At 63.5% G+C, this 26,198-nt stretch overlaps 2 protein-coding genes across 6 annotated transcripts in view; one reads left to right on the top strand and one right to left on the bottom strand.

Annotated features, from left to right (window-relative positions):
• The window catches only part of SMG6 (SMG6 nonsense mediated mRNA decay factor), a 112,129-nt gene extending 101,943 nt beyond the window's left edge, over nucleotides 1-10,186 (top strand). For 2 of the 5 annotated variants that reach the window (XM_051636175.1, XM_051636173.1), the window contains exons 16-19: nucleotides 2,863-3,016; nucleotides 5,905-6,116; nucleotides 6,406-6,487; nucleotides 8,096-10,186. In XM_051636175.1, coding sequence (XP_051492135.1) covers nucleotides 2,863-3,016; nucleotides 5,905-6,116; nucleotides 6,406-6,487; nucleotides 8,096-8,226 — 579 coding nt within the window. In that variant the 3' untranslated portion in view covers nucleotides 8,227-10,186. Of the gene's footprint in view, nucleotides 1-2,862; nucleotides 3,017-5,904; nucleotides 6,117-6,405; nucleotides 6,488-6,597; nucleotides 6,866-8,095 lie in introns of those variants that run through there. The other 3 variants (XM_051636172.1, XM_051636170.1, XM_051636171.1) reach the window with 2 other exon arrangements.
• Nucleotides 10,187-10,978: 792 nt separating this feature from the next.
• Nucleotides 10,979-15,000, bottom strand: HIC1 (HIC ZBTB transcriptional repressor 1). The gene is made up of 2 exons (XM_051636075.1): nucleotides 14,729-15,000; nucleotides 10,979-13,964 (listed from the first exon to the last, which is right to left on the bottom strand). Exons 1-2 carry the CDS (start codon nucleotides 14,778-14,780, stop codon nucleotides 12,019-12,021), a joined length of 1,998 nt encoding a protein of 665 aa, XP_051492035.1. The 5' UTR covers nucleotides 14,781-15,000; the 3' UTR covers nucleotides 10,979-12,018.
• Between the last annotated feature and the right edge of the window lie 11,198 nt (nucleotides 15,001-26,198).

Below are 26,198 nucleotides of genomic sequence, written 5' to 3'. Positions count from 1 at the left end.
CCAACTGGGGCAGCCTGGGGAGCCACCTCCGTCTCTGGCCAAGCTCCTAGGAGAAGCCCCCATGGCCAGAGCAGCAGGATGGGCTGGGAGCTGCAGGTGGGGAGCAGCTCTGATGGCCACAGTGTGTGGGTGCAGGAGGTGGGAGAGGGGGGAGCTGCCTGGCCCTGGGGTGAGAAGAGAGGCCCCAGGCTCAGAGGTGCCACATCCAGCACTGTGGGGTCACTCTGCCACCAAGCTGTGCAATGTGTTTAACCCCAATAAGACAAGGTTAAAATCTGACCATCCTGAAACACTTGGGGTGAGGCTGTACCTCTGTTGTTTTAATCCCACCACTCTTCCCGGGGTCTCCTCCAAACTCCATCCCATCGGGGTGACAGTGAGCCACTGTCTCCCCATCCTCACATTGGGGAAACTGAGGCACGGCAGGACTGACAGCTCATTTCTGGTGGGTAGGGGGGCAGCACAGAAGCCAAGCCCCAGACACAGGCATCTCAATCCCCATCCCCAGGCACTCCTTCCTACCTATGGGACCATGTCCCCATGGACCAGGAGAAGGGTTAACGTGGCGCCGCTCGCCTCCCGGTTCCCCGCACATGGGCTCCCTTTCATCCCTGGCCAGGGGCCAACCAGCGTCTGCATGAATCACAGGCCACTCCTCTCCCCCCCCTTCCCCGCCCCAAAACCCCTTGGCCAGAGGCTTCTGCAGCCTTTTACTCACACAAACAAAAATAAATCTCACTGCCGGCCTCTGAACTCTGCAAAGGCGAGTTTCCCTCTGGCTCCCCGAGCGGCCCGGAGCCGTGCGCGGGGACTTGGCACGTTCCCCGCCCGACCTCGCTCTTTCACTCCCGGAGCATCCTGTGTCCTTCTCTCACCGGGCGGCCTGGAGAACGGAATGGGACGTGACAGCCGGCACAGGCGTCGCTCACGGCTGCCAGGAATCGCCTGGGTACAGCCAGAGGGCAGTACCCTCGTGTGTGGTGTTTGCCCCAGCGGCGAAGGCCACCGGGGCAAACGCCACACACGAGGGTACAGCCTCCTATCCCCCCATCATCCCTACACCCTCAAAGCCGGAATGACAGGTGACCTCCCCACTCACACCATGCTTCCAAGGTCACCTGCACAGGCCCTGGGGTCAGGGAGCTGTATTGGCATGCAGGGGTGGGGGGTGGGGGGTGTCCTCTCCTTGCCACCAGCCCTTGCTTGCATAGGGCTGTCATCACCGTGTGGTTTTGCCCCACCCCTATCCTGCAAATTCAGGGTCATCAGATTCTTTGGCCACCACACAAGGGATGTGCTGCTTCTCTCTGGGTCTCTGTGGTGGCCAATGGGGTCTTGCTTCATCTTCCCGTGGCAGGTGGGCCTTGGTTGTGGAGCTCGGAGATGGTTGTAGCTTGTCTTGTGACGCCAGAGCAGGGGCAGCAACTCCCTGGGTGAAGGCAGGGATGGCAGCTGGCACGTATCCGGCCATGGTAGTGTCTGTATGGTGCCATCACAGCTGCCCCCGTGTGATGAGAGATGTGTGACCTCATGCTGTCACCAAGCTGGCATGCTCCCCACTCTGCTCATCACCCCTCGGGGTCGGTGGGAGCTGCTGCCCCAGGAACAGTGCTGCCAGGAGGAGAAGGGTGGGAGGCACGTGGTGAGGTTATGGTTGCTGCCTTGCCTGGAGACACTTGTGGGAGGTGGCAGCATCAAGCCGCCTTGATTTAAAGCCAGATGACAACACTTGGAAATGGATTAAAAACCACTTCTTTCCATGGCCACTGCTGGCCCATGCAGATCATCATTCCAGGGTCCCTCTGAGGCTTTGGCGTGACTGCGGGAGGGTTGGGATGGTCACCCTGGGAAGGGGAGCTCCCAGGAACGTTGGGTAGAACAGGGTCGGTGGTCATCTCCTGTCCCTGGGTGGGTGCAAGCCTGCTCTCCTGAAGGTTTGCATGGCGGATGTAGTCCACAGCAGTGCTGCTGTGCTCTGTGGGTGACCGGTTCCTATTAGAGGCAACAAACATCAGCAAGTCCAGGGAAGCTATTTTTAAGCAGAGGAAGCACTAGAATAGCATCCTGAGTGTTTTAAGCCTGTGACTTACTGAAGAGCCCAAGTCCCTCGATAGCATCGAAAGGAATACGTGAGCTCCTGGGTCCCATTTTGGCATCTGGCATTGTCCAGAGGTCCAGGTGCAGCCCCACAGGATTGTTACTAAGACCCAGCAGACCCTTCCCATATATGTGTGAGCACCTCTGGTCTCCAGCGAGTGTGAAGGGCTCAGCCAAGGACAATGCTGTGGGTTTACAGGGCTGGAACCCACCTGGTTTCCCAGCTGGATGTAGTCAGAAAAGGCAAGGCATGTGCAGGAGCTGGTGGGACAGCGAGTGAGATACTTGGCCAAGCATCCCTGCCCCACAGCCCTTCCTTCTTGCTGCCTGCTCAGGGTCCCTGTTTTAGGATGCTGTTGGCAGAACTTGTGTCTCCCAAAACTGGTTTCTTTTGGCTGTTACCACGTGGAGCTGTTTCCATCTGGAGCCCCAGAGCCCCCATCGTCCAGCTGCTTTTTCTCCCTGCTGCTTCGGGACAATCTCTGAAAACACCTCAATTTTCAAGGCTGGTCCCAGTTGTCCCCAGAGCCTGGACAGGGTGGTTTTCCTAAGAGAGTGCTCTCTTGGAGGCTTTTGCCATCCCACTCGTGTGCTGTGGACCTGCAAGAGCTGGTGTTTGAGGTGTGCAGGTGGGATGGTTGCAGCCTCCTGACAGTCCACACCCTTGCTGTATGTTCATGCCAGCCAGACTTATCTTCTGTTCTCAGGGTCCACAGGTCACAGATCTGATATTGTACTTACTCATTGTGTGTCCTTCTCCTCCAGGCTGTGCTCAAAGACCAGAGTCAAATGAGGCAGATGGAGCTGGAGATCAGGCCTGTCTTCCTGGTCCCGGACACCAACGGCTTCATCGATCATCTCAGCAGCTTGATAACCCTGCTGGACTGCAGGAAATTCATCCTGGTGGTGCCCCTGATCGGTGAGTAGGGCCAGTGCTATGGCTGGGGCTTCCCTTCTCCCCCAGTGTGGGCTTTTCCTCTGTGCCAGCTCCCTCTCTCTGTGCCCCACGTGCCCACAGTGCCTGTGTGGTCCGGAGCCACTCAGCTCATGCTGGCCTCTGTCCCACCCTGTCTCATCCCAGCCATGGCCAATGCTCCTTCAGCCCATGTTGCCCTTCTCCCTTCCTGCCAGCCTTCTGCCCGTGGCACTCAGCAAAACTCCTCTCCTCCTGGTGCGTTTTAGAGGTGTCAGGAGCTGGGAGAGGCAGACGGGTGTTAAACAGGATTTTGAGGGAATTTTGGAGGGAGCAAGAAGGAAGAATTGTTAAACAATCTGAGCAGATAGAGCTTATCCTAGCTGAGCTGGGGCTTAGGCAGCCTGAGCAAATGGCCGGTCTGTGTCCCAGCGTCTCAGAGCTGCTCAAGCCCAGCCCTTCTTTTTATCCTTATAAAGCTTGCAGTAAAACAGCAAGCTGGTTCCCGTTATTGGTAAACACTCACCCTGGCAGATAACGGCTGTGCTGCTGGGTGGTCTCCCAGGGTGGCGGGAGGGTTTGGTTAGATGCCTTTGCTCTGATTGTTTGATCACTCTGCAGGCTGGAGGTAACGTTCCTCCTCAGTGTCTGCCCGGCACGTCCCGGTGCCAGCCTGGCATTCAGGGGATCCCTGGGGGCAGCAGGAGAGGCTGGGGCAGGAATTGCCTCCCAGGTTTGCCCCATTCCAGCTTCAGCCCTGGCAGACCAGGAGCCATCTCTTCCCTGTGGACATCTCCAGCATCGAGGTGTCCTCTTGTACCCATCTCCTGGCCCACAGCAGGCAGGGGTGCCGGCCCTCCCAGCCAGGATGGGGCTTCCTTCTCCACTCTGCCTGCCCCAAAGCCAGTGTCCAGCTGCCACCTTTCCCTGTGAGATGAACAACCTGGCTCCAGAGGGATTCCTGGGGCTGGGGGCAGGACCCCTGAGTGAGGGGAGCAGGGCTGGCCACCTGCCCAGCTCAGCACCAGAGCAGCCAAAGAGCTCTGTGGCTTGGCACCGCTGTGTGTGGAAGGAAGGGAGCAGCACCAGCAGAGCCTGGGCAGCCCTGTGGGCTGTGGAGCCTGTTAACACCTGGAAGAGCTGGAGGCTTCTCCATCCAAACCCCAGGCAGGAGCAGTGGTTACAGGAGAGCTGAAAACCCTGGTCCTATCCTTGTCCCAAGATGCTGCTGCCCTCAACCTGTAGAAGGAGCTTGGCCTGGCCCACCACAGGCAGGAGGAGCTGCAGTGACTGAGCACCTTCAGTACTCTCCTGTCCTGCTGCCTGCACAGCCCATTGTAGAACATGGGACACAAGCCCATGGCTGCTGGGGACAGAGGCCTCTGTGCCATGTCCCATCACCAGGCCAGAGGGACACACGCTGCCCTTTCCCCAGCACGGGACACTCCTCCCTGCTCTTCCCGGGGATTCACCAAGGGGTTAAGCGCGCAGCTTCGCGTTGGGTTTGTTTCTCTTGCTCTTTAACCTGCTCCGTGCTCCTTGAGGCTGACCCCGCCATGGAGAAGCCAGGCCTGGTGCAGAAGCACAAACAAGCCTCCCCTTTGAAGCCTGTTTAGCTTGGAAGCAGGAAGGCGGATTTCGGGAGGGAATACCAGCTTTTCCTGTTTGATGTTCCGTTCTTGCACGGCTCCCCCCACCCCGGGCCCAGCCGTGCATTGTGTGGAAATGGCAGCATCAGGTCGGTAGCAAGAAGAGTCACTGGCCAGGGAAGAGCAAAGCAGCTCCATGCAGCTTTAATTTGAATACCCAGACAGTGAGTGCCAGTCTCACCATGGAACAGAGCGATCACGCAGGCTCCCCGGGCAGTGATTCACAGCACTGGGGAGAGGCCTCAGACCCCGAGCTCTCTCCCCGAACCCCCAAGGAATGCATAGTTCCCACTTGAACTCAGGACTTGGCTCCAGGCTCGGAAACAATCTTCAGAAATGAAGCCATGGCTCAAACACACACACAGTGTGCGCGCAGAGGCTGCCTCGCGCACACGTGCACCCCAGCTCTCCCGTGCACATGCAGCCCCTTGTCCCCTCACAGGGGGGAGGATGCTGAGGTTCCTGCAGGAATAGGAGGCTCTAAGGCTTGACAGGCTCCGGTTAAGGCGAACGAGCTGGGAATGCGCCTGATCCCAGGCTTGGGCTCATCTTGAGCAGCCATGTGTCAGGACAGATGTGTGAACCCAGATGGGCGAGGTGTTGGAGAGAGCGTGTTCCCTGCTGGGAGCCTGGGATGGTGGCTGTAGGTGGGGAAAATAGGGCCAGAACTTGTGCAGGAAAGCGTGCTGGAGCAGGAGCTGCCCGCTCCCAGGCGTGACCCTGCTCCTGCCTGCAGCCCCACGGCAGGAGGGCAGCAGCTTCTCGTGTCTGAAAGTGAGCACAGGCTGCTGAGGGGTGCAGGAGGCACAGGGCTTCTGGCCATCCCTGTGCTCCAGCCCTGTGCTCAGAGGCAGAGGAGCAGGCTGTGGTTTTCTGTCACCACACACGGAGCTGCCTTGGGTTGAGGCAGGAGAGCAGGGCAAGGGACACACCACAGGGGTGGTGCCAGCGCTTCACAGAGAGGACCGAGATGCCCTTAGGGAGCATTATCCCACATGTTGCAGGGGCAATGTGCCTGAGTTCTCAGGGCCAAGCCAGGTGACCCACGGAGGTGGAAGGCAGCAAAGCTTTTCCAGACCCACAGCCAAGTCCAGGAGTGCAGGGACACTGCAGCAGCTGAACCCAGATTTCCTGAGCCAGCTCCCAGTGCCCTGGCCCCAAGGCCTTGGCAACTTGCATGCTCCAGCAGCAGGTCACGGGAGCACCTTGTCCCATGGTAACTGTACCTCCTCTTCCTGTTTGAAGTGATAAACGAGCTGGACGGCCTGGCCAAGGGCCCGGAGATGGAGCACCGGGCTGCAGGCTATGCCCGCCAAGTTCAGGATAGAGCCAGGAAGTCCATCGAGTTCCTGGAGGAGAGATTTGAGACCCGGGACAACTGCTTGAGGGCTCTGACCAGTCGAGGCAATGAGCTGGAGTCCATCTCCTTCCGTAGCGAAGACACCACTGGCCAGCAGGTAAGGGACATCCTGGCCCCAGGGGATGGGATGCAGAGGTAGTGATGCCAAGGGCTGGAGGCTCTTCACCACTGCTGCTTTGGGACCCTGGGGTCCACAGGCTCTGGACAGGAGTAGCTCTGTCCCCACCTCTGCAGGCGGCTGAGCAGACTCCTGTGGATGTGATTTTGTTCCGAGCAGCCCTGCTCTCTGCTGAGCTGGGGCAATGTCACAAGGACAGAGCAGAAATCAGGGTGCTTGGGTTGCAGGTTCATTTTCTGCCAGGGGTAACATTGCCCATTTTTTCCAGGGAAACAACGATGACCTGATTCTGTCCTGCTGCCTCCACTATTGCAATGACAAGGCCAAGGATTTCATGCCCTCCAACAAAGGTACAACATTCTCATGTCTGCCTTGTCCCTCCTTTTGCATCCCACAGACCCTTCTCCTCTCTCTCTCACGGCCCTCGGAGCTGATCCCTCCCACATTTTGCCTCTTTCAGCACCAAGGTGCCACCTCCTGCCTCTGGTCAGCCCCAGGCTGTGGCCCTGTCACCACTCTGCCAAATGCGCACCTCACGGTGCTGGGGATGCCCCAGCCTGTGCAAAGCCCACCCGGAATGTCCAGGGAGCAATTTCATGGTGCCTGAAATAGCCTACTCCCCTCAAGCCCCAGTGCCTCCTGGCCAGAGCCCTTTTCCCCTCCAAGTGCTGTGTTGGCATCAGCCACATGTTGCTGGGACCAGACAACCCCCGGGCTGTTGCCAGGACAGTGGGGATGGGAATCGCATCAGCAGCTGCCCAAGAAATCAACCCACATTTGTCAGTGCGAATTCTTAGCAGCTTAACTTGTCAGATTCACAGAGAAACCGTCACCAAATGTTTATGTGCAAATGATGCTGAATTTTGAAATCATGTGGATTATGGGGAATGGGGCCTGACAAGCTGACAGCCTCTGGTTTGTAACAAGGAGGCGCGTCACCAGCGCAGAGCAGAGGATGTTTATTGTTACACATTTCTTAAAGTGTCCGCTCAAAACCTCCCCATCCCACTTGCAGCAGCCCTCGGCCCCAGGCCTGCCCTCCTGCTCCCCTTCCTCCCAGCACGGGCTGCTCTGGGAACTCACCCACCATCCTCACCCCAACACCGCACCATAGCCCGCGTTCCTGCCCACCCTCCCCTTCCCCTCGTCCTGCCGTTCCCTGTGCAGCCAATCTGGGCCCATGTTGGGCTCCCATAAACTCTGTTTTTTCCATTCCCGTCCTGGCTCGCAGGCACTGAGTTTCCTGTGCTCATAGGAACAGTCCTCTGGTCACAGGACCCAGCTGCTTACACATACCCCATATGCTTCCCCTGCTTCGCACACACGTAAGCGTGGCTCCCACATCCCAGCCCGGCACGTTGCGTGCGGGGCAGCTTATCCATCTGGGGGCAAGATCCCTTTGGTTATTTCTCAGGCTTCAACTCTTTCTGGCTGTCTGAGCCCCAGCCAGAAACGCCTTGGTGTCAGTGGCCACTACACAAAGCTTTGGGGGAAAAAAAAAAAAAAAAATTAAAAAAAAATCAGGGTTGGTTTTAGATCTTATAATGAGATCACCAGAATAATAGCACCAGCTTCCTGCTGGAGCCAGGGTCGCAGGCTGTCTTCCTGGCCTGGGTCAGGCAGAGGGACCTCCTGTTCCCTGCCTGCAGCACGGCACAGTGCACCAAGCTGGTAGTGGGCAGCCCTGGGGCTGTGGGCAGAGATCACAGTCCATCCCCCAGCCAGCACAAGGGAGGGGAGACCTTCGAGATGAAGTGTCGCCTCCCGAGCCATGCTGGGAAGCCCTGGCAGGGAGTGGGGAGCTGGGAGAGCTGCTGGGGTGCCGGGCGGCCCTGCCCTGCCTCAGAGTGCAGCACCCAAGGAAGGTGGGGGGCACGGCGTGGGTGTGGGAAGATGGGAGTAAGGGCAGAGGCAGAGCAGGAGGTCTGAGCTTCATGGAGCTCTCGCTCTCATTGCAGATGATCCCATCCGTTTGCTCAGGGAAGTGGTTTTGCTGACAGATGATCGGAACCTGCGAGTCAAAGCGTTGACCCGCAACGTGCCGGTGCGGGACATCCCCACCTTCCTCAAGTGGGCCCAGGAGGGCTGAGGGGGGGCCCGAGCGGGGCAAACAGCCCCCTGAGCGAATCACGCAGCCTGTTACGGTTGGAGACCAGCTTCAGTGGCAGCCCTCACCACGTGCTGCCACCACCTTCCAGCCCACCACGAACAATAAACGCCACGTCTTCAACCCACCCCAGAATGGCCGTGCTGCGAAGGGCCCCCCCACCCCGAGGGCAAACCAGCTGGAAAGGTCATTGCTGTGGAAGGTTCACGCAGAGGTTGGGCCATTGAGGGTCCCACCAGCCTTTGGGCAGTGCCAGGGCAGAGCTGGCGAGCCCCTCTGGTGAGGGAAGCTTTGGGTGAGGCCACGCTGGGTCGCCAGCCTTTCGCTTGGTTTGCTTGGTTGCAGAGAGCTCGAGTCAGGAGTCGGTGGCTCTTCAGGTTTGTAGGGCAGAGACCAGGGACAAGCCAGCGCAGACTTTGGGATTGCTTAGTCTAGCTTGTGCCCCCTGTAGAGGCCGTGGACTTCAAGGGCGGGTTCCCTCCTGCCCCAGCCTGTTGGTCCTGCGTGGCCCAGGCCGCCCCAGCCCACTAGCCCCTTCCCCACCCCGTTCCCACCCCCCGCAGGGGTTGCTGCTTGCGGAGACACTTTGTCCTCTCCCTGGTGCAGAGTTTGCTTGTTGCAGTTCATTTCAGATTTCATATAGGTTGATTTTCAGGTGTGTGCCCTGCCTGCTTCGCTGGGGGAAAGCTTTGAACACCCCGAGCCCCTCACCCAGCTGCTTTATGTTCTGCTCCCCTGCCCAACCCTTCCCCAAACCCCTCAGTCCCACTCTCTTACCTTTCGGCATGCTTTTTCAAGTTAAGAATCAGCACGAGGCTAACAAAATCCTCTGGGCCCAGGAGGACCAGCTGTTCCACAGGTCCTGTGTGTCCTCTTCTGTGTGGGATTTGACTTCTGCCCGTGGCTGCGGGGCTGGAGAGAGCCAGGGCAATGCCCAGTCCATCACCACTTGCCCAGCTGGAAGGATCCTTCTCCAGTTGCCCCTTTGCTGTGGAGGGAGCCGTGAAGGGACCCATTGCTTCATCACTGGGTCAGGGCGTTGCTGAGCCCTCTCCACACCACGTTGTCCCACCACCAATCGCTTCCTTCCCCAGCCCAGTTATGCACCAGATACAGAAGCTTAAGAGGGAGCATTAACCCATGAACCAGAGTCCCTGGAGCTCTGAAAAGTCTGAGTCCCACAAGCAGAAGCTGGGAGTGACCCCAAGGCTGCCCCAGGCCCTGCTGGGGTGCACGGCCGTGGGAGGGGAACGTCCAAGGTGGCGGAGGAAGCTGTAGGACAGAGCCCAGCGTTTTCCTTCCCTGCGTGGGTGGCTCGGACTCGGTGTCTGCATCAGGAAGCCCAGTGTTACCCCTGTGCTGCCTCCGGGCCTCACGGCAAGGGCCAGTGCTGAGGCTGGAGCCTTGGCAGCACCCGGCTGTGGTGTCTGCTGCGGGGCAGAGCCTGTGACAGAGACTCTGGGGGTGCACCCACCTGCTGCAGGGCACACTGAGCCCACCAGGACCATGTCACACACAGCACCCACACTCCACTGCAGTGCCCGTGGCTGGGTGCAGCACATAGACTGCCTGCTCCTCCATGCTGGGTGTGTTTAAATGTTTGTTTTCCAATGGAGCCGCCCCAGGGCTCCTTTCCAGACCCTTCCCAAAGTACCGCCAGCTCAGAGGGACCTGCAGCTCTGCTGGACACCAACCCCTCTCGTCGTGGCACAGGCTCAGCCATGGGACAGAGGTCTTGCTGCCACCAGACCAGCTGGCAGAAGGGTGAATGGGACGTTGCTGGCTTGAGTGCCCTGAGCCTGGGGCTCTGGGTGCCAGGCTCCTGCCCTGAGCCTACAGTGGCTTTGGGAGGCGGCCGCCTTCAGGCTGTTTTGTTAAAAGGTTCAGGCTGTTTTGTTAAGATGGTTTTAATAATTTTTAGTATTAAACACTTGTCTGTGCAGAGTGTTGTTTTGTTGGCCTTTGGCGGGTGAGTTGCTGTTAAGGTTGGGGCAGGGGTGGGTGCAGGGGATGCCAGGGAGGGACAGCATCAGGATGAATTTGTGCTTGCAAGGACAACGGGGGCTCTGTGCTACCTGCAGCTGCTGCTCATGGCAAAGTCCCTCACTCCACACCCACAATGTCTCCCCACACCAGGGTCACCTCCCAGCCCCACTCAGCACCTGCACAGGCCCAGCCCATCCCCAGAGAAGGACACCAGGCCAGGTGTGTTAATGTCACTTTATTGCTCGTTTGGCTTCGAGTATATTTTAAAAAAAAAGGGGCGAGGAGCCCGTGTACAAATGGGACGTGATACAGAGGGGGCCCTGCTGGGTCTGCCAGCTGTGCTTTGGGAGCTGCTGCTGCTCCCAGGGACGCTGCCAGCCCTGGGGGGCCAGGGGGCACCTGGGCAGGAGTGGCCAGCTCAGGTTAAGGCACAGTGGCTGCAAGGCCGGGGGCAGTCGCTGCTGGCGGCCACCCCGGGGGCCTCATGTGCAAAGGAGAGGAGGGGGCACGGGAAGGGGAGAAGCTTCACATTAGCCCCAGGCAGAGGGGTCAAGGCACAGACCTGGGCGGAGGGGTTCAGGCAGGGGGATTCACCCACAGCAAGCAGAGGGCAGGAGAGGGGATTAGGTGGCAACAGGTGCCCCAGGGGGGTTCTGCCCTGGGTCACCACAGCCCAACCTGGGGCAGCCCCCTCCACCTCCTTCGGCTCTAACCCCCCCGGACCCCCTGCAGCCCCTGCCCACCTCCCCGTAGCTGACAAACCAGACCGCTTTGTCTTTGTCATGAACTCCCCGGCCCGGCCCCGCCGCACTGGGGATGGGCATCTTTGGCAAAAAAAACAAAACAAAAAACAAAACAAAATCTAACAACTTAAAAATTAAAAAAATTGAGGTGAGCAGCTCCCAAGGGCAAAGCCACCGGGTCCCTGGGTCCCCCAGGGCCCCCCGGGCATCCCTGATGGTGAGGGCCTGCTGGGGCAGGGCCCAGGGGCTCAGTCTGGGACAGGCCCTGCCTCACACCCCCAGCACATGGGGCCAGGAGCTCAGTGCTTGCTCCAGGGCAAGGAGCATCATGGTTCCCCGGCTCCCACCCCAGCTCGGACCTGACCACTGTCCCCCCTCCCTGTGCCTGCTGCTCATTCTCCACCGTCCCCCTCCATCAGTCTGTCCCTGCATTCCCGACGTGGCCCCAGGGGTGGGGGGTCTGCCCGGCACAAACCGCTCCCAGCCCCAGCATGGCCGTGCTCCCGCCCAGGTTGGAGGCGTCGCTCCAGCCACGATGGACAAACTACTCACGGGCCCGCAGTGGTTGAGGCAGCACAGTCCAGGTCCCATGGTAGCAGAGCCCATCGCTGGCGGGTCCCACCAGGGTGACAGGGCAGCTGCCAAGGGCGTCCCCTCACCGGGGGGATGTGGCCAGGGACAGCCCTGAGGTACAGCACAGGCTCATGTCCTCCAAAGCCTCGGGCCGCAGCCTGGCCTCACGGCTTGTGCTTCACTCCCCCCCTGGTGCCGGGACCCAGCAGCCCCCCAGGGTGAGGAGGGAGCTGCGCCGTGAGGTCAGTCCCTGAATTACCAGCTTCTCCTGGGCAAGCCGGGGCGCTCACGGCAGGACGCACCATCCAGCCATCCCTGGGCAGCTCTCATGGGACCTTCTGCTACGAGCGAGTTCTCCAGGGCCGTCAGCAGCACTGGGGGACGAGCACCCACCGCCTCTCACCACCCCCAGCTCCACACGGGGCAGCAAGGGGAGCCCATGGTCCCCCCTCGCCCCCCGGCTGGGCCAGCGCTAGGGAGGCGAGTATCTCTCTATGGTCCGGGCAGCCTCGGCGTGGAGGTGCGGAGCCTGTGCCAGCACCTCGGCCGCCTTGTCCTGGCTCAGCCCCAGGTGCTCAGCCGTGAACTTGGCCAGAGGGTAGAGGCTCTCCATGGCCTTGGGGTCGCTGAGGAAGTGTGAGGTGTGGGAGAGCAGTTCGGCCGCCTTCTCCTGCTTGAGCCCCAGCTGGTCGGCGGTGAGGCGGGCCATGGCGTAGACGCTGTCGGGAAAGTCCAGCTTGGCTTTGCCATCCGGGCCGGCCGCGTGCATCTTCATGTGGCTGATGAGGTTGCGCTGCTGGGCGAACTTCCCGCCGCACACCTGGCACTCGTAGGGCTTCTCGCCCGAGTGGATGCGCATGTGCTCGGTCAGGCGGTACTGGCGGGTGAAGCGCATCCCGCAGGCGTCGCAGGCGAAGGGCTTGAGGCCGAGGTGGCTGCGCATGTGGCGGGTCATGGTGCCGCGCTGCGTGAACTTCTTGCCGCAGATGGTGCAGGGGTAAGGGCGCGTCAGCCAGTGCGTCTTCTCGTGCTGCCGCAGCGTGGCTGGGTCCTTGTAGGATTTGTCACAGGAGGAGCAGCGGTAAGGCCGCAGGATGTCACCAAGCCCTGGGCCACCCTTGTCCAGGAAGGGCACAGCCTGCTCGGCCGCTGCCTTGTGATAGAGCTCCTCTTCATTGTGGGCCTCCACATGGGCGTTGAGCTGCTCGGAGCTGGGGAAGCCCTTGCCACAGGGGATGCAGACGTACAGGTTGTCGCCCAGGCTCTCCGGCTCGTAGCCCAGGTGGTTGCAGTAGCGGTCCAGCGCGTCGCCGGGTGAGGGGCCCTCGCTGCTGCCCGTCTCCTCGCTCGTGCTGTTATCAGGCTCCAGGTCGTTGCTCTCCACGCTGGGGTAGCGGGGCTGTGGCGCCGCGGGTGGTGACTCGGCCTTTTCCTCCCGCTCCAGCTCCTTCTCAGCCTCCCCCTCATCCAGGTAGGGGCCCAGGGGCTCGTGCTTCATCCAGCGGTACATCAGCTCACGCCCGTCAGCGCGGGGCAGGGGGGGCTCAACGCAGGGCGGTGTGCTGCGGAAGGGGTCGGGGGCGTGGGGGTGCCCCCCCGGCTCGCCCCCCGGTGGGGAGTCCTTGTAGGCAGCGGGGTGGCTGGACAAGAGTCCAGCGCTGACAGGGGGGCTGTCGTGCCGCGGGGGCAGCGAGGGCTCGCGGGGCTCGCCGGGCAACAGGCGGTCGGTGGGCAGGAGCTGGGCAGAGGGGCCGGTGGGGCTCTTTTTGGAGAGGTCAAGGCCACAGGGTGGCGAGCAGTGGCGCTCGGGGGGGCAGAGCCCGTGGGGGTGCAGCGGGGTGCCCTGGGCGGCCGAGGCGTACAGCTCCCCGCACTGCGTGTTGAGCGGCGCCGACGGCTCCACGGGCGGCAGGTCCACGGGCCGCGGCGTCCCCGAGTAGCAGGCCTGGATGACCGGCGTGGCAGCTCGCAGCCCCCGGCCCAGCTTGTAGGGCGCGTAGCCCCCGCGCAGGTGACAGTACTTGCCGCTGCGTTTCAGCTTCTTCTTGCAAAGGGCCACCAAGCCGGGGATCTGGAGGTAGCTGGCGGCGGCCAGCACAGCGCCCAGGCTCTGCTCGCCGCCCGGCTCGCACTCGGCCAGGCGGCCGGTGTAGATGAAGTCGAGGATGAGGCGAAAGATGCCGGGGCTCACCATCTCGTGGTCCAGGTTGAGCAGGTTGTCGTGCACCACCAGCGACTTGAGGTAGGCGCTGCTGGCCGCCAGGATGTTCTTGTGAGCGCGGAAGAGCGCGTTCTGCACCACGATGATCACGTCGCACAGGAAGCCCTTGGTGCGCTGCGTGTTCAGCTGCAGCAGCAGCTGCCGCGAGTGGCTCGGCACCTCCATGGCGTCCAGCATCCCGCTCCTCGCCCGCCGCCCTGCAACACACCGGCCCCGTCAGCCGCGCAACCGGCCCCGGTTGCTCCACCCGTACATCGAGGAGGGGGCTCGACCCACACGTCGGGGCTCTCAGCCGATGCGTGGGAAAGAGGGGGTTGCTGGGGCTCACCCCCCAGCCCCGCACGCTGCCGCGTCCCGGCCGCTCTGCGCGGCCGCCTGGCCGGTGCCACCGCTTATAAGGGGGCTCGCTTCTCGGCGGGCCAGGGGGCGGGTGGACGAGGGGGGGGGTTGTGAAAATCCCCGGAGGCTTTTGGAGAAAGTGACATCACCCGCCGCCGCAGCCAGCGCCGCACCCCGGCACCCCCGCGCCCACCTGCAGGGGGAATGCGGGGCGGGGGAAACCGTGCCGGTGCCCCCCACCCGTCCGTCCCACCGGGCCCGCCACCCGCCGTTACCTGCCGCTGCCCCGGCTCCCTCCCCGCGGAGCTTCCCCACTTCTTATGCGTCCCGGTCCCGGGAGGCGGTCGGCCGGCCGTGCCCTCCCGGGCGCCCCCCGCCCCCCGTTTCCTCTCCCCCTTACCCCCCTTCGCGAGGTGAGCGGGGGGACACCCGGGGAAATGGGCGGGGGGGAGCGGAACCTCCCGTCCCCGCCTCCGCTCCGGTACCGGTCCCCCCCACCCAGGTGGGTAAAGCCAAGCGCCCGCGGAGCCGCTTTTTTGGTTTGTTTGGAGGGTTTTTTTCCCTATTTTCAATTTTTTTTTTTTAGGGTGTCCAACCCCCCCGCTCCCGACCTTTGCTTTACCTGGGCGCCCGGTGGCCTCCGCCAACCAGCCGAGGTCTCGGTGAACTCTCATGGCTCAGCCCCGGGGGGGCCGCCGCCGGTTGCTGTTTCCCTCCACCCTCCTCCTCCGTTGTTGCTGTTGCTCCTCCATACCCCGCGCTCCCGGCCGGTCTTACGGAACGGGAGGAGGAGGAGGAGGAAGAGGTGGAGGTGGTGGAAGAAGTAGTAGCAGCAGCGATTCCTCGGGGTTCCCGACGCCGCCAGCTCGGAGGTGAAACCCGGGCTGCGAACTCCCCCTGACCCCGGCCTGAACTCCGGGCAGAGCCGCTGGCTGTTAAAGGGACGGCGGGAGGTTTTCCTCCTCCCATCCCCGGGCGGGGCACCGACAAGCCGGGCCCCCCCCCCTCCTCCTCCTTCTTCTCTCCCCTCCCTCCCCATCCCGGTCTCCTCCTCTTTGGCCGAGTCGTTTTTTGCCCCCTCTCCCGGTCTTGCCCCGACCTCGCCGTCCCCTCGGGGGTCTCCATCCTCCAGGCAGCGTTTTTTGCCCGGTGACACCGAAGCGGGGGGGCAGTCGGGAGCTCCCGACCCCCCCCTCCCCCGGTGACACCGGCCACAAACCGATCTGCCCCCGGTACCGCTCGCAGGGCGCCATCTAGCGGCCGCCGCCGCGCTCCGCCCGCCGGGCACCGGCAGGTGCGCGGTGGGACCCGACGGGGCGGACGGCGGAGAGGGCTAAAGGAAAATGTATTGGGAAGTGTGTGTGTGGGGGGGGGAAGCGTCCTGCTAGGGAGGTGTGTTTGCTGCCACGCCCGAGGAGTGGGTGCTGATAGACATGGGTGGGGGGAGCCCCGAATAGGGAGGAAGCAACGTGGACTGGGTGCTTGGAGGGGGGCGGGGGGGTGGCACTAGGGGGTGCAAGTGATGTGGGGAAGGGGTTTGGGAGAGGGAGGGGTTGGAGGCAGCCAGCCCTAATTTGCTGCTGGTGGGGAACGGCTGAAGCGTTGGGGGGGGCGGGGCGAGGGCGGGGGGGCTGACTCCCAGATGTGCAGCAGCAGCTCGGGGTGGGCCAGGGGCTTGTGGTGGTTTGGGACAGGGGGGAGAAGGGGGGAAAGACAGTGCCACGTTTTCCCTCACTTCATCCCTCCAGCTACTCCCAAAAAGGCTGCTGGTCCGAGGCTGCAGCCTGGGGTGTCTCCCCCTCCTTGGCACGGCGGGGGGGGGCTCCTTTCGCTTCGCACTTTCACTTCTGCTTTCTCACGGCCGCAGCCTCTTGCACAACCTCCTTGTACAGCAAAGCACCGTGACGGGCACCTCGGGGACAGCCACTAATCCTGGGGGGTCCCGCTGGCACCCCTTGACCCAAGCAGGGCACCGCAAGTGTTGGCCATCCCTCCCAGTTGGGACCATCCCTGATGTTCTTGGGGTTTCACCCCATAACCCAGGTTCCTCGGTGAGCGGGAGCCAGTGTGGGGGCCCCGGGGGCTGGGGACAGTGGCTGGGAGAGCACTGCGGGGGTCCTGGCCACCCTCACCAGCTCCCAGGGCAGGATTTGGCCAGCCCTGAATTTGGGAGAAAAACGGGGATGGGTGCTGGCAGGGAGGGTGCATGGTGGTGGCAGCCGTGACCTTCCCAGCTCAGTGTCATCCTCAGGTTCCCATTGGATCCAAGGTGCCCCAGCTCGCTATGAGGACACCACCCTGGGGACCAGGATGGGGTGGCACTGCTCATGGGGACCCTGCAGTGGGCACAACCCAGGCACCACCTCAGAAATCTCCCTCCCCATCCTTAGGGAATCATCGGGATCCTGGCAGCGAGACACGGGCGACCCCTCCTTACAGAGCCACGCTTTAATCCCACCTCCCAGGGGAACTAATTCCACCACCCCCTCGCCTTGTTGTTTTTTTTTGGTTTTGTTTTTTTTTTTCCCCCTCTTCAATTAACGGCTGGAAGTGTTTCAGGTTCTGGCAGCGAGCTCTGGACGTTGCTGTGAGCGATGGCTCCCGCGGGCTCCGTCCCGGTAATTTATGGAGCTGTGCCCTATAAATCACAGCAGCGAGCGGCTCCCAGACATCTGCCTCCCCTGGGGCCACCCGGGACCCCGGGCTGCCCCAGCTACCTGCTGAGTGATGCCGAACCCTGGGGGCAACAACCGAGGGGAAGGAATGGAAAAACCTTCACCTTTTCCACCTTTGTTTGCAGCATCTCTCCCATTCCTGGCCTCTCGTGGGAGCAGAGGGGTGGGTCGTTGCCCGCAGAGGTTTGGGGCAGGTGGAGGAGGGGGTAGACCCACAACTATGCCCCCCCGCCAGCCCTGCTCAGCCTTCTGGAGAGACCCTGGGGTGAGTCCCAGCTCCAGAAGCTCTGACCCAGCTTCTGCAGCTGTGTCCTGACCCCAAAACCTGCTGGGACTCTCTGGCAACATGTGGCACAGGCTCATCCCCAAGGGACAAAGGGACAAGGACAACTGCAGGGCGGCCGGCAGAGCCAGCGCCGGCGCACGGGAGCGTGCAGGGAAAGGGGCATTTTGGCCTCAATGTGCTGAGCAGATTGGAACCAGCTCTGGTTAAGTCATTGGCTGTGTTGGGAGGTCTGAGCTGGAGCGTCTCCCGCCTGTGCCCCCTCCCCACGATCAATCAAAGTTGCAGCAAATTAGCCCAGATGCTGGGAGATTCGGTTCAAATCCAGCTGTGGTTTGGATCGCGTTCGCATGCCTGGCTTCATGTGGGACCTGGGCTTTTGGACAGGATACAGCCCCCCGGTCTCGGCAGGGCCCCGTTTCCCAGCGCAGCCTCTCCCCAAAGCCCACACACATGTCTTCCATTAGGGAGCGTTGGCCAGCCGGGCCGCATCCGGCACCGCCAGGAGCCTGCAGCCCCGCTGGCAGCTCACACTTCATTTTCCCAGCGGTGCTGGGGTCCAGCAGCCCCCCGCGCCCCCCACCACGGCCCCTGGGCTTGCAGGGGGGATGCAAGTCCCTTCCTGCGCTGGGCTGAGGCCGTGAAACTTGTGACAGTGCTGAGCTGCTCCGGGCTGGGTGCGGATCAGTGCTGCCCGCCTCCTGTCCTGTTCCTGGAGTTGGGCAGGGCTGTGGGGATGCCTGTACTTAGCCCTGCCTGCTGCAAAGTGAGTTGGGGGCAGCTACAAGACCCTGCTGGGTGTTCATGGGGTGCCCGGTGTGCCCCAACATGATAGGACCCTTGCAGGGTGGCAGGAAGGGCAGAGCACCCCTTCCTCCCAATCATGACTCACACCCCCTACCAGCCCATGGCTGCTGCACCAGTTGTGGGGCAATGCTGGGGTGGGTGGGTGAACCTTTTCCTTGTGGGGTGAAGCTGGGGTGGGTGGGGGGGCCTTTCTTGTGGGGTGATGCTTGATGGGGCAGTGGGACCCCTTCCTTGCGGGGTGATGCTCAGGTGGGTGAGGGAAACTTCTGTGTGGATTGATGCTTGACAGGATGAGGGGGCCTCCTTCCTTGTGGGGTGTTGATGGGGTAGGTGATGGGACCCCTCCCTAGAGAGGTGATGCTCAGCTGGCTGAGGGACCCTTGCCTGTGATGTGATGCTTAGATGGATGAGGTGACCCCCACAGGGCACTGTTTCACGTGGTGGTGGGACTTCTTCCTTGTGGGCCAATGTTCAGGTGTGTGAGGGACAGAACCACCCTGTGGTTGAGGCTGGGAGGACCCCAGAAGGTCATCATCCAAGCCTCTGGTCAAGCAAGGTGATCCAGAGCCAGTTGTCCAGGACTGTGCCCGAATGGCTTTTGGACAGAGACTCCATCCCCTCCATGGGCAGCCTGTGCTCTCCTCACAGCACAGGTGTTTCCTGATGACTGAAGTCCTGTGGTCCAGTTTGTGTCCGTTGTCCCTGGCACTGGGTAGCCCTGAGCTGAGCCTGGCTCCGTCCTCTCTGCACCCTCCCTCCATGTATGTATGTACATTGATAGGGTCTCCCCAAGCCTTCTCTTCTCCAGACAGAGGAACCCCAGCTCCCGCAGCCTCTCTGCATGGCAGAGACACCCCAGACCTTTAATATTCTTAGTGGTCTTTCACTGGACTCTCTCCAGTGTGTCCATGTCTACTTCAGACTGGGGAACCCAGCACTCCAGGAGTGGCACGTTGCTGGCTTGTGGTCACCTTGATGTCCATCAGGACCCCTGGGATGTTTTCTGCCAAGTTTTTGACCAGCCAGGTGACACCCAGGATATCCCAGTGCCTGGGGCTGTTCCTCCCCAGGGACAGGGCTTTGTGCTTCCCCTTCTTGAACTTCATGAGGACCCTGGAGGGCACTATGGGACCCCCTTCCTTGTGGGGTGCTGCTCAAACAAGGGCACCCATCCCTGCAAGATGATGGTTCCCAAGAGAATAACACACACACACACTTTCTTTGTGGGGTGATACTTAATGGGGCCATGGGACCCCTTACATTTCAGATGATGCTTCCTGGGGGACCCCTTCCTAGTGGGGCTTCATCCTCCCACCCTCCTCATCCATCGTCTCCTTCCACCTTCCTCATCCATCATCTCCTTCTACTTCTCCTCATCCACCATCTCCTCCCACCCTCCTCGTCAAACATTCTCCAACCGCTTTCCCACCCCCTCCCTCTCCCTTCGCAAGCCCCACGAGTGACCTCCCCCTGCCTCCACCCCCCCCTCAGCTCCACCCACCACAAGGGCCACCCCCGCCAGCCCCCCATTCCCCTCACCGCCCCCCCCCGGGCGACGGGGACACGGCTGCAGCCCACGACAAAGCCCACGAGATGGCAGCAACGGGCCACGCTCCGGGATGCGAACCCCCAAAAAACATCAACCCCGAGGGGTTCGCTTTCCATCACCCCCCCCCCGCCCGCCGCCCCCGGTCCCCCGACGTGCACTGAGGGACGGCGGGGGGGAGTTGGAAATCGGTTCCCCCTCTCGGGGGTGGCGGCGGCGGAGCTGCGCAGCCCGTTGCGGGTGGGCCGGCCCCGGTTGCTGACTAATCCCGGGGCTGAGTCACGGTTGCGGCGGGGAGAGCTGCGGCAGCGACCACCCCTCCCGTCTCCCGCCACATCGGAGAGACGCACACACACACACACCCCGACGGGGCGGGCGCTGGACCTGAGATAGGGGAAGAAAATGGGAGGGGGGGGGGGCGACAACCCCTATATTACCGGGGAAGGGGCAGTAAGGAGTATGGGGTGTGTGGCAGCACCCTAAGCGTGTAGTTGGTGGAGGATGGAGGGGCTGCTGGTGGGTTTGGGGTTGGACTGGGGCTTATTTCCTGAATCCTTCTGCAGGTGTTTGGGGGTGTGAGGGAGAAGGCGGGGGGGGGGGGGATTGTGGTCTGGGCCCCCCGTAGCAGCGTGCGGCCTTGCGCAGCGCGGATGCTGCTGTCAATGACAACGCCGCTGTTGCTGTGGCAACCGGTATGATGCTTCGGCAGAGCAGAGTGAGGTCAGAAGGCTCCAACAGGAAAGGGGGGCTGGGGGGATAAGGCTGGATACGTAGTGAGGGGAAAGGCACCCCCCTACCTCCCTGCCCCCCCATCCCCAAGTCCCCCTGGACACGGGTCTAAACCCCTGTTGAGGGATTGGCACTTGGGATGATGGGGGGAGGCAAAATTAATTCAGTTGCAGTCACAGCCCGATGGGTTTTGGGGGGACCCAGCCTCGGTGGCAGCGTGGGCCAGGCCCCACTGTGAGGCCGGGGAGGGGGGGCAGGGCACAGCAGCACCATGCTGCAGTGGGGTGCTCCCCCCCGTGCTCTAAACTCACCCCACACACACAGTTTGTGCTGCCCCCATCCTCCTGCAGGGCACCGGGCTGGCACCCATGGGTGCTGGCACCAGTAGATGGACGGGGCTTTGTACTGGGGGCAGGTGGGGGGTGCTGCCCAGGACGTCGTCGTGGGTGGGGGGCACCCCCCAGGCTGATGTCCAGGTGTGGGCACACCTGGGACTCTGTGCAACCCCTCCGCGTTGGGGGTCGGGGGGCGGGGGGTCGGGCAGCCCCACACCTCCAGCCCCACGGTGACACCGTCAGGCCGGGATGGGGCCACACTCAGGCTTAGTGGTGTGATGTAGGGGGGCGATGGGGGCCCTGAGCCCCCTTTGTGGGTGCCCCGGTGGGACATCTGGGTGCTGGGGCAGCGGGTGCCCCAAGTCACGACCCTAGGGGTAACGGGCCCCTCTGCTCGTGCGCCGGTGGGCGCACAGCTCCTGGGTCTGGGGGCAGGTGCAGGAGGGACGCTGGGCGCTGGGTGCTGCTCCTCTGCCCACCCCGGGCTGCCGGGGAAGGGGCGGGGGGAGGTGTCGGAGGGCGGGAGGGGTCCCGGTGCAGCCCGAACCCCCTGCCCGACTCCGAGCCGCTGTCCTCCCCCCGCGCCGATATAAATAGTAGCGTCTTCCCGTTCCCTAAATTTCCTCGCTGACGTAGCGCTCACGTCATTGTGTAGGTTGATGCTTTTCTATGAATGAGCCGAGATCCCCGTTACTACGAGCCCGATCCTATAAAAGCCCCGAGCGCTGCGGACAGCGCAGCACCGACACCGGCGCCGTCCCCACCGGCAGCCGCCGAGCCCCGGGCCCGGGCAGGCAGGCAGCGGGGCCTGCGGGAGGTGAGGGACCGGCGGGGCTGGCCCCCAGGTAAGCAGGGATGGAGACCGGTGCGGGGGCGAGAGGGGGCAGCGGAGCCCCGCGGCACCGGGAGCTGCACCTGCCCGCCCCGGCGGGGGGCTGGGGGGGGTGGTGGACATGGACCGGGGAACCGTGACGGGGGGTGGGGGGCTCTGCGGCGGGTGGGGGCGGTGCGGTACCGCCTGGCGCAGCCCCACGTGCGGGGCCGAGCGGCGGGGGGCGGCGGGGGCCGGCGGGGGGCGGAGGGGCCGAGGCGCGGCGCCGGCGGGGGCGGTGCGCGGGGGCGGGCGCTGGGCGCGGAGCCGCCCCGGGGGAGCGCACGGCGGGGCTCGGCTGTCCGCACCTTGAGGGTTTTGTTGTGGGGTGTTTTTTTTTTTTGGGGGGGGGGTTAGAGGAGAGGTGAGGCAGCGCATCCGTGTGTGTGCGTCCCCCTGCTGCGGGTGACACCGGTGCCCGCTGTCCCCTGCTCCGAACCTCTCCGGATCCATCCCCGACGGGACCTTCCAGCCCCATCCCGCGGTGCTGCCCCCCACACCCACACGCCAGTGCCCCCGTGCCCGGGTCCTGTCACCCCAGCAGCGCGGCGCGGGAGGGGGCGGATCGAGCGCCTTCACTCCCCCTCTCCCCCTTCCCTCCCCCGTGCTGCCCCCGGAAGAGCGCGGAGACCCCGTCGAGAAGAGCCCGAGTCAGCGCGTCGGCACCTTGGCTCTAGACTGCTTACTGCTGCGTAGGGACAGGACAGTAACAGTCTACAGTCATGGCTACTGAAGCATGACCCACCGCCGGCCCCGCACCGGCCCCGCCGCAGCCCGGGGGGCGGGAGCTGTCCGTGCTGTCCGTGGTGCTGAGCCGTCGGGGCGCGCTCCCGGCCGCGGGGAGGTGGGAGGGGCAGAGGCTGGTCGGGGGTAGGGGGGGTTGTCCGGGTGCCCGCCTGACCCCGCTCTCTATTTCCCGCCCCCGCAGACACCCACGGCCGAAGCCCTCCCACCCCCCCCCCCCCCCAGCCCCTCTCCCGCTGCAGCCCAGGTTGGGGGGGGCGGGGCGGGTCCCCCTGCGACGGGGTGGACGCGAGTGGGAGTGCGCGAAGCGGGTTGGGGGGCGATGCTACCGACACCCCAGCACCGGGAGCCCGCGCTGCGGTGGCGGGGACGCCTCCTCGCCGTCGCCAAGGCACCGGCTGCCCCCCCGCCCCCGCCGTGTTCCCCCCTCCCACTCCGACGCCGCCCGGGCGACCGTGGCTTTAGATTGTTACTGTGCCGCTGGGGGGGTAACAGTCTACAGCCATGGTCGCCGGGCTCGGCGCACTTGCACCGCGGGCAGCACAGCCCCCCCACTCCCCGGGGGATACCGGAGGCGGCGGAGCGGGGGGCGGGGGTCGGCGGGGGTCCCGTCGGGGGCGGCCCGCCTCCCGGGGCAGTAGGAGCTCATATGCAGGGTGCAGCTCGCCGCACATCAACTCTTACTGTTCGGGGGGGGCGGGCGCCGAGAGGCTCCTCCTCGGGCAGCGGGAAAAACGGGGACCCCCCCTTAACCCCCTCCCGCCCCGCAGCCCCTCACCTGACCTCGCGGCGGGACCCCGGGGCTGTCCCCGCCGGGTTCGTCCCATCGCATCTGGAAGAGCGTCGGCAGCCGCGGGCCCGTCCCCCCCTGTGTCCCCCCCCACCCCAGCCGCCGGTGTGCGCGGTGCTGCAGCGGGGGGGTCACCGGGCCGCTCCCGGGAGCGGAGCGCGGTGCCGGCGGCGGGGACTGAGCGCGGCCCGACGGGCCGGGGCGGGCGGCAGCCGGGGGCGGGCGCAGGTTGCACAACCCGCCCGGCGCGGCCAGGAGATTCCTGAGCGGCGAAGTCAGAGCGGCCCGGCCTGCCCCGGCACCGGGCACCGAGCCCTCGGCAGCCGGCGGTGACCGGTGCCGGCCGGGCAGGGCTCCCGCAGGGGACACCCGGGATCTACAGCCACAGAGACGGGGAGGGGGCTGGAAGGGGCGCCCCTGGGGGCAGGTGGAGCCTTATCCTGTGAAGGTGGGTGCTGGGGACACCAGGGGTGATGGGGGGACAGGCCTGGGCAGTGTGAGGATGGCAGCAGCAGGACAGGGACACAGCCCCAGGAAGGACCTGCAGCCCCGGGGAAGCTCCCACAGGTGCCCAGGGGCTCACACATGTGACCTTGGGCCACCTAAACATGAGTAGGAGCTGTGCCAGACAGGACCTCCTGCCCCTGCTCCCCTTCCCCAGGTCAGAGAAGCCCCCTGAGGAGCACTCACCCATCAGGGCCCTGCACACCCCAGCTCAGCCCTCACACAGAAGGGCACGGCCCCCACCAGGTCCCCAGGGGCCAGCAGGGCAGAACAGCAGAGGGACAAGGGAGGCCTGAGGTCCCCTTTGCCAATGCCCATTCCCAGTTTTTCCATTGCTGCCACTGGTGAGGGGCCCTGTGCCACACTCCTCCAGGAATGGAATTTTTGGGCCGTCCCAGTAAAGCCAGAGCTGCATTCAGCACAGTGCACCCCTGCCAAGGTGCCACCAGCCATGAAAACCACCCTCTGCCCCTGGAAAAACCTCCTGGCTCATGCCCAGGGCCAGCAGCAGCACCCCAGTCCCTTCCAGGGCACCCCCATCCCACAGGCAGCACCTCAGCCTCCAGCCCTGGGAAGACTCCAGCTGTGCTGTTGTTGTGAAGTCTCTCCTGCTGATATCCTGGCATTAGTTTTTCTTCCAGAGTCCTTCAAAATATCCCAAATTTCTGACACCGGGACTGGGCTTCTGATGGTGCTTCCAAGCCCCCAGCCTGGGACCAGCCCTTGGCAGGGGGGACAGAGGCCATCCAGCTCCCCTGCTCTTCCTCAGCATCCAGGAGGAAGGTGGTGGTGCCAGGGTGGAATGTGGTACTTGCCCCAGCTGGGCTGCTACTTGCCCTCTCCCCAGCAGGATAGTGCCCCGTGGGACACGGGCACAGCCCCAGCGCTGCTTCACCTCAGCCTTGCTCCCAGCACTTTGGAGCATGCCCATACCAGAAGGAGGGGAAGGGTCTTCCCTGGGGACCTCCAGCAGCCACGACCCTACAGAGTCCCATGGCTGGGAAACTGGGGTGCAATGAGGGTCCCCAAGGGGCTCCCCCTGGCCAGGATTTCTCTGCATAACCCCAAAACCACCATAGCCTCTGGCCAAACCCTGTGACCCACTCCTGGCTTTACCAAGGGAATTTGGGATGGGCTGGGGGGTGTGGGGGTGCTGCCTGCACCCCAGCTGCCCCCACAGGCCCTGTTGTTGCCACCCAGCAGCTCCTGGCACTCAGGCCCTTTTGTGATTCAGGCAGTGTTTATCCCAGCCCGCCCGGCCCAGCGTGGGTTTCCATGGAAAACTTCCATCCAAAACAAGGAGAGAAGGAGCTACAGCAGGAGTGACTCAGCCACAACTGGAAGCTTCTGCAGGTGAAACGGGGAAAGGAGGGGGGGGAGGCTGTTCCCAGTGGCTTGGTCCCGCTCCACAGCAGGGCCTGGGGATGTCCCTGGCTCTTCCCTGCCTGTGCTGCTGCCTCCGGAGCCAGGCAGGCTCGGGGGGGCTGTGGGTCATGTCACCTTCCCGAGCTTCCCCTCCCCAGCTGCTGTGCCAGGTCCTGTTGGTTGGAACAGGGGAGGAAGAGCATGAGATGAGTAAGGCTCCCAACCCCAGCAAAATCCACACCAGATGCCTGGCTTGGTGGGATGTGGCTTTTTCCAGCGCTGTCCCTGGGAACTGAGGTGGGGACTTGAGTCCCAGGGGTGCAGGGGAGGTGGGGGGCAGGCAGTGGGTGTCTGAGGGGAGGCAGCAGCATCTCTGTTCCTGCTGCTCCCCCCTGGGATGCTGGGAGAGGGGCTAGGGGCTCTGCTCACCCAGGACCCTGTGCCCGTGGCACAAAGCCCACCTGTGCCAAAACACCCAGACTCCCTGTGCCACGGGGTGACACCAACAGCCGTCCCCAGGGCCCCCCCCCGCCCCAGCCCAGTGTCCCAGCTGTCTCTCTCTCCATCCCTCTCCCAGCAGTGTCCCTGGGACTGCAACCACCACACGCTGTTTTGGGGAAAAAAAAAACAACAACTCCTGGGCTGCTGGGGCAGAGCACAGCGAGGAGGGGGACTCAGTCAGTCTCGTCTCCAGACTCACCCCCGCAGGCAGCACGAGGAGCAGCGCGGGAACAGAGCTGGATCTGCCAGAGGCAGGCAGGGGCTGGCACGTCAGGCAGGATTCCTGGGGCAAAGCCCTCCGGCCCAGCAGGGACACGAGGTGACAGCCGCGGGAGCCGCTTCCCTCCTCCCATCGCACCGGGAACGGAGCTCATCCTGCCCCCTCCTGCCCAGCAGGGTCACCTTGATTGATTTTTAAATTTAAAATCAGCACAGGAGCCACCTTTTCTACCCCCTGGGCACAGGCAGGTACCGTAGCACCCCAGCGCAGGTCACCCATCCCTCACCACCCCCCCTGCCCCCCCCCGGAGGAGCTTCCAGCAGAAGCGGGGCCGTTCTGGGCACTCACCAGACGCTCCGCGCCCCTTCCCGAGGGCGGCGAGGGGCGGCCGTGCCCCCCGGGGCTGCAGTGCGGCCAGGAGCCCGCACGGCTGCGGTGCCTCCTCCGCACCACCCCGGGGAGCTGCTCGTCAGAGCCAGGGCCGGCTCTGCAGTAATGGAAGAGCTTTAACGAAGGGGAAGCTGGGGAAGCTGTGCCTGCTCCATCCACCCCCAGCACCGAGGGGCTCGGGGGGGGCAGACAAAAGGCCCTGGTGCATTCGGCCTGGCTCCCTGGAGCTGCTGCTGCAGCCAGACACAGCCCCGAGCCACATCCCTCCCCCAAAACAGCCTCTGGTGTCCTCCAAGGCAGTGAAAAACACCCCAAGCCACATCCCTCCCCAA

The sequence above is a fragment of the Apus apus genome, chromosome 18 (genome assembly GCF_020740795.1).
Source record: "Apus apus isolate bApuApu2 chromosome 18, bApuApu2.pri.cur, whole genome shotgun sequence".
In the NCBI taxonomy this organism is placed as follows: Eukaryota; Metazoa; Chordata; class Aves; order Apodiformes; family Apodidae; genus Apus; species Apus apus.
Note: the sequence above shows the minus strand (reverse complement) of the source record. Positions and strands in the feature narration are given on the sequence as shown.